At 34.1% G+C, this 7,702-nt stretch overlaps 1 protein-coding gene across 1 annotated transcript; it reads right to left on the minus strand.

Moving 5' to 3' along the window:
- On the minus strand, positions 1-1,009 carry LOC111799895 (calmodulin-binding protein 25). Its single transcript, XM_023683393.2, has one exon. The coding sequence runs from the start codon at positions 969-971 to the stop codon at positions 333-335; it is 639 nt and encodes a 212-aa protein (XP_023539161.2). The 5' UTR covers positions 972-1,009; the 3' UTR covers positions 1-332.
- Between the last annotated feature and the right edge of the window lie 6,693 nt (positions 1,010-7,702).

The following is a 7,702-nucleotide window of genomic DNA, read 5'->3' on the forward strand; positions in this document are numbered from 1 at the left end:
TTGAAGAAAAAGCAATTCAATACATTATGGGAAAGATATGAAGGTTCCTAGCAATTTTGAAATCCAAGCCAAGTCAAAAAGAAGAATGCGACGCCGTTCTGGAAACAACTGAGAATAAATCTTTTGAATTTTTTGGAAGAAAAATAGCATTTATAAATATTTTACCATTACATAGATTTCCAGAAGCAAAAAAAAAAAAAAGAAAAAGAAAAAAATATGTCCACCCTAGCATCTTACTATCCTCCGCTAATTTTGTTTGTTTTTTTTGTTTTTTTTGAATGACTAAATATTAATTTCCAAAAATGAAAAAAGAAAAAACAAGTGATTATCCATCACATGACCGCCTTCCACGACTCGAGAGTGGGAAAAGACGAAAATGTATCAAAATCCGACCCGATAAGACCCGGCCCAGTTATCTCGGATCCACTCCCGGAGTTCTGCTGGTGGTGGTTCAGCAAATAAGCCGACGTGTCGAGAGTAGGCAGTCCAGCATCCGCATCCGCATCCGCGCTGCAGACAGTGAAGCGCCCAGCCGGCCTCTGCGGCTCCGGGTTCAAAAGCGGAGGAATCTGAAGGTGGGAGTTGCCAAATCTGACTCCGGTGACCTGCTGGACCATGTGGCGGAAGTTAGCCGGGTCGGCCGTGATGAATGTGGTGTGGTTCCGCTTGGAGGCTCTGGACTTCCTCTTGGTGATCTTGCGTCCGGTGGGGGGGATGGAAGAGATGGGTCGGTTGGGGGAGGGGATTTGGGGGTCGGCGGAGATTCCTGAAGCAGTGGGCGTGGGAGTGGGAGTAGAATCAGGGGCAATTAAGTCGAAAAAGGAAGAGAAGAGGTCGGAGTGGGAGGTGTGAATGGGGTTGGAGAGTGCGTCTGTTTCTCTGGAGAAGACATCGGAAATCCATGGGTCTTGAAATGAGGGGCGGAAGGCCCATGGATCCAGGATGGTTGTGAGATTATCAGAGGAGGCCATTGGACTAATTGGAATATTGGAAGAATATTGGAGTGAAAGGGGGAAATGAAATGGTAGATAGAGGGAAAGGGTAGGGAGAGGGGAGCTTAAATAGGGCGGTTGCGCCCTCAAGGACCAAGAAAACGCGTTGTTCAAGGGGGAACACGCGTCACCATTTCTTCCTTTTTTTTTTTTTTTTTTTTTTTTTTTTTTTCTTTTGTTCCGTACTATAGGGAGCCGGAGAGAGGGGGTTTTTTTTTTTTTTTTTTTAACTATATAAAAAAAAATAAAGATATTAATTAAAATAGAGGCATTGGAGGACGTGTAGTACTGGGTTAGCGTGGGGGCTGTGTCGGAGACAGTGGCGGTTCTGTCGAGTTAAGGTCAACCCGCGTCCTTCTCCACGCGTTAAAACGCGCCTCCCCATGCCCTAATTTTTTTTTTTTTTTTATTTTAATTACTTTATTATTATTATTAATAAAAATAATTTTCCCACATATTTTTTCTTTTTATATAAATTATATTTCTATTTATGATGACGATAAAAGGATGTTTTCATGGCCAAATATAGTCACTTTTTTCTTTCATTGATTTTTTACTATTTAATTTTGACTTTTAATTCTCAGCACCCGCACGTGCAATGGATCCCACACCTTTTTTTTTTTCTTTTCTAAAAAGATTGTAATATTTGTTGGCTTTGTAAAGGAAATTATGAAGGCTAAGCTAAATAATAATCCATAATTATGATTTTTTTTTTTAAATTTAATATTATTTTATTAGTTTAAGAACGTGTGAGTGAGTAAATATTTAAATTTATTATCTGTTAATATAAATATATGTTTTAATTAATAACTTATATAAAATTGTTGAAATTAGAATGAATTAGTAAGGGAGGGTTATGATGGTAAACTTTGTCTTTTGTTTCTTTTTCTCCCAATGCCCTGACAAGGTAGTGAGGGCTTTTTGACTTCAATTTACAAAAGACAAAAGTAAATTGGACAAAAACATCATATATTTTTGGTCCCCTAAACAACATACAAAAAGTCATGGGAGGATTTAATGGTAACAATTTCTTATATTTTATTAATGGAAGAATTTGATCCTCGTATAATTAGAGTGGAAGAATTAGATGTTTTGTGACATTTTATGAGCATGAGACATGGTGTGCAACATTACGAGTTTTCCTCTTATGTAAATAGAGAAGACTGTGGGAGATAAGTCGATAATTATGTTGTACCCTAAAATAACGTGGAATTGTGTATTCGTGTTTAGTCAATAACGATATCGTGATGAGAATTACTATACTCGTGGAGTTGAACATAAAAGAAATGGAAAGGACACACAAAAACACGACATTAAATTGAGAGGAGCGAACGTGTCGCGCGTTGGTGGGTGTGGGGCTTTGTGTCGTGGGGATAAGCGCACAAGGGTGAGAGCGAGCGCCAAGTGGTAGGTGTTGTTGGTGGCGTTGTGTGTCTGGTTTGAACGCCTTCCAACTTCGTCAAACTGGGTTCATGTTTTTGTAGGCGCGGCCTTTTTGTTTTTGTTCTGATTTGGACACTCATAATGCTACAAACTTGGAAAGTTGGAGGTCATCAATCTGAGATGGGTATGGGTACCTGGCACTGAACCATTTGTGAATTTTGCCTCCCCTTTCATCTGTTTCCACCCACCACCCTCTCCATTTATTATACTTCTGAGTCAACACGCTTACCTCATCATCATATTCTACAATAATGAGTCAAACATAATTTTCGTAAGATAGGATGTTTGAATGAGCGTTTGAGATCTGGGATTGGAGTTTCATCGAAGTGAACAATAACAAGATTGAAGATGGATTCAGGGCAATTGATACCATATTATTATAAAATTATGAAGAGGTTTGTTATTTAGAACTCACTTCACTACTTTTGTAGATAAGGCAGAGCGTCCTTGTACGAAAGGCTTCTTGTGAGTTCTTTTTCAAACTCTTCTTAACTAGCTTAAATGACTTTGTTTTCAGTGGTTTCAGGGCAGGTTTGGATCACTTACAATACACAGCTCTATGAAGAGTGTCGTTTCTTAACTTTAGTCCACTTAGGTCCCAGGCGAGCTCGAAGACCATTTTACTTTTTTTGTTGAATAGGAAGACGTGGACTGCAAAAATGAAAATGTTATCGTTAATCCATACTAAAAGAATAGAAAATTAGGTACGAAAGGACTGTACACTCACACAATATTGTGAATGGAACCTTAAATATTGTTGATCATGATGAAGGGTGCATCAATATTCCTTATCTTGGGAGATGAAGTTGAGCCAAATGGTTGGTTTTGGAACCCTTTTGAAAGAGCATTTATAGATCATGCATGACTAAGCAAAGCTATCAATTTTAGTTGGTGAATTCCTATCCAAATCAAAGTCCTCGACTTTGGACATGTGGTTAGAGGTATACATGATTCAACGTTGTTGCCTTAATTACATGTACTTCCTAGCTACTCGATGGTGGCTCGATTGTCACATAATGCTTCTATAATCTTCTTTTCACTCAAATGATTGTGTTGAAGTAGATAAGTAAGCTAAACATCAATTGCATTAGATTCACCTTTATCCCGTCAGAAAATCTTTTGTTCTTGTTTAAAGGAAAACGCCCTTCATTTTTAGCTTATTATCTTAATCTAATCAATTATGTTAATATACATCGTCAGAAAATCTTTTGTTCTTGTTTAAAGGAAAACGCCCTTCATTATTAGCTTATTATCTTAATCTAATCAATTATGTTAATATACATCGTGCCAAATTTAACATTGTAAAGGTTAGGCCGAGCTGCTTTTTGAGGTCCCTGATCTTTTTTTTTTTTCCAAAAAAAAAAAAAAGAAAAGAAAAGAAAAGAAAAGAGGGAAAAGGTATTTTAGAATACCTTAAAGATTAATTCTGTAAAGGGCTTTATCTTCTTCTCTTTCCTTCTTCACCTACCAGGCCTCGAACTCTGGATGGGAGGCTTTGGAAGCCTTGTTAAGTCCATCATCCAGCCCAACATTCTTAGAGACCGTTCGGTAACAGAATTGTCAATTTAATTATTTTATTTCTTACAAAATTATGTGGATTTATTATTTTTTCAATTAGAATATCGTTAATTAGCTGTGTAATTATTTATGTCAAATAAATCCAACATTAAAAAATATTTAATACATTTCAAATCGTCTCTCTAATTACAACCAAATTCTTTTATATGTTTTAAATTCATAAAAAAAAAAAATTCTAATTTTCTTTTTATTAATTTAGCTTAAAAAGGTAATATTTTTATAAATAGTAAACTAATTTTAGTTTGGTTCTTAAAACGTGCATATATGTCCTATTTTCCTTGTTTTATTCATAATTCATAACATTCACTGGTCTACCGAGAATCGCTTCTTAACTTCATGAACTCTCGCGAATAAATGTAGGACAGATATTTGACCGTTCGCTCGAGTTGGTAAGTTGTGGGTATTTTGAAAGGTTACCTTTTAAGGCAATGAAATTGGTAATTTAATGCTAAATAATTTATTATTATTATTTTTTAAAGAAAGAAACAAATTGTGAATAGAATTGGGTTTGCAAAGCCCAAAGGGGCAACCAATAACGAAGTGCTTAGGGTTGGTAAGGATATGATAGAATCACGAGAAGAGATGGAGATAGATGGGACACGTGGCGCGTATACATTGGACTGTCAAGAATTTGCGAGTATTCGCTGTTGTCACGTACAAATTACAACGCGTGAGATACGGAGCTTTTAATAAACCGCAAAAGTTAGATAAGATTGTACACGTCATCGACCTTAGCCGACGCAGCTTTGCTCCTCAACTCTGCTTTTGACACGTGTCACCGTGCTTTTTGAAACGTGATTCACACGTGTGTCGCAGTCCCACCCCTCCTCCCCCTCTTACGGTTATTTTATTTTATTTTCTCAGAGAATATAATCTTATCTTTAAATTTTTTTTGTATGCTCGTGTGCATCTTCTAAACCATGCTCGATTTTATCTACATTTATTTTATTTTTCTTTGAACGGTTATTAAAATTGTCGACATATACTCGATCAAAAGATCTTCTTCTAATTTAGGTACCCAAAAAATATTTAACGGCTACTAGAACAATGTAATGAAATTTTCAGCTCCTTAAGTTTTAATCTCCCAAATGTACTAGCATCAATTTTGACATCTAAACCTTCAGAGTTCGAAGTACAAATGAGAGAGTTATGAACTCGAGGTAGGTTGGACCCACGAATCCTACTCACTACATACAAAGACACCACGAGATCGAACTACATTTATGCCTCTCTTACTTTAAGTTGATTAATTTTCTACGTAGTAATTCTATCAATTATGTATATCGATAGCGAAAATATTATATGAAAATAAATATAAAAATGGAAATTTTATTTTAGGATAGGAATAAAAGCTATTTTATTTTTATTCTTTAAAATATGAAATGGAAAATGTATTTTTAGGATAAAATTAAACAGATTTGGAAATCGTGTGGTAAAGAAGAGGCCACGTCATGGTGAAAAAGTACGTCGACGATCAAAGGGCTATGAACGAAAGTCAACGCTAGAGACCAAATTGCCTCCGAATCAAAACACTCTGCTTTTATTTGACGCCGATAAATTATGCTCCTAATGCGAGTTTCGTTCACGAGAAATCTTCCTATTTATCACGTTAAATTAAAAAATGAAAAAATCCTTCCAAAAACTATTTATAATTTCAAAAAAGATTTTTATAAATGTTGGATAAATTTAAAAATAAATGGATAAAATTTTACTCCCAGATTAAATTATAAAATTGTATTATTACGCGAGTTTAGAAGATCACTTAGGATGAGGTGATCTAATTGAGTACAGAGAGATTATATGGAATCTCGACGATAATAAGACATTTTTAATTAAATAAAACGCTTATTATTACTTTAGATTGATATTCTCGAGTTGAATTCAAATTAATCGTTTAAAGATTAAAAAATATATATTTTTAAAGAAAAATGTGTTCTAAAGACATAAAGATGTGATTTCAAATCTGAACCGAATATAATTTGGAGATAGAAGATCTATGTAACGTCTTTTAATTACATTAAGTATTTATGCAATACATTTTTCTAATAAAAATAGTAATAATAATAATAAAATACTAAAGAAACTATTATTATTTGCCTAGTTTTTTTTTTTACATGTATACAAACCCTAATTTTTGTATTCAAACACTCGAAACTCATTAGATATCATCTTAAGCCCTAATTTTTCATTTGGTATAAAATTTATATTAAAAAAATTCAAATTGAATTTAAAGTATAGGATCTTTTGCAATTAATTAGCAGGCAAATGGAAAGTATTCCGAATACTCGGATCCAATAACTTTTTAGGAGTTAATTTTGGCTTGTCCGACACTTTTCTCTAATACGAAGGGTATCTTTATGCTAAAGATCTTTCTAACCATTGTTGCACGGGAGCACACTTCCGTTTCTCCAATCTACACAACAATGTGCAATAAATAGAGATCATCTGCCAGTTGTCTTCTACTCATTCGCTCGAGAAATCTGATTTCAACCAATCTCACCACATCGAACAAAGGAAAAGGAATGGACGAATGATCCGAGAATAGCAACCAAAAGTAGAAACGTATAAACTCTCTTTCGAAAAAAACAAAATTCAATTAAATGCAAATAATTTTAGAAAATCTAATTTTAATCGAATACCTCCAGAAGTTCTCTTTTCGCTTTTTTCGAGTCAACGGTCAAGGATTGGTCATTATAACTCGCTAAGTGCTAGACTCTTGAATTAAGAAATTTAATCACTCAAAATTAGTTTAGTCACGAAACGGTTCAACTCAACTACAAAAAGTATATACCAGACAAAAAGATCATGTCGGTCACCCAGCAAAAACGGAAACTAAATCTTAAACGCCCAATCACCGTAAATCAACCTACCATCTGTCACTTCTTTATAGATGGCTCGACTTCAATCTTTTACGCAATCAATGTTTATTAAATTTGACTCGCTTCACTAAAAGACAAAGAAGAAGGAAAAATAAAACGTTTACCATTACATGATTTGAAGTAACGATACTGAACATTAAAAAAATGCACAAAACATTTTCAATGGACCATAGATTATACAATTATATAATATGGTATTGGGATATATATATGTATAATGTATAAATAAATCATAGGGAGTAGGTGACGGCTGGACGCCGTCGGGACCACGTGGAACCGGAAACCGTCAGGTTATCACTGTCTAGTCTATCCCTCACAGCCGTGTGGGTTTAGCATTCGGTCGAGACGCCGAGTTTGAGCGAACCTTCACGATTTTTCTTTTTTTTCTTTTTTTTTTTTTTTTCTTTTTTTTTTTTTTAATTTTTAAATTTTAATTTTAATTTGACTAAAAAGGGTTGAAACTTAAAAAAAACTGTTGACTCGCACAAACTCAACACGCTGTTTTCAAAATACTCGGTGTTACTGAGTCAAAATTTTACCCAACTCGTCCTTTTTTTATTAAATTATGTATTTAGTTAAGTATTTAATAATTTTAAAGTAAAAATGAAGACTTTAGATAGAATTTAAAATATTGTAATTTATATTATTATTAGTGAATAATAAAAACCTTTTTTGTATTACTATTCTAGATTTCAGATATTAAAATAAAAAATTCAAAACTTAAATATGTTTTTTATTTTTGAAAAAGAAAAAAAGAAAAAAAAGAAAAAGAAAAAAGAAGGTGTAGCGTGAGAGGAAGGGGGAGAGAGA

This window comes from Cucurbita pepo, chromosome 8 (assembly GCF_057944985.1).
Source record: "Cucurbita pepo subsp. pepo isolate OVF chromosome 8, ASM5794498v1, whole genome shotgun sequence".
Lineage (NCBI taxonomy): Eukaryota > Viridiplantae > Streptophyta > Magnoliopsida > Cucurbitales > Cucurbitaceae > Cucurbita > Cucurbita pepo.

Coding starts and splice junctions, on each gene's coding strand:
- LOC111799895 (XM_023683393.2), bottom strand. CDS start 971: ATGGCCTCCTCTGATAATCTCACAACCATCCTGGATCCATGGGCCTTC.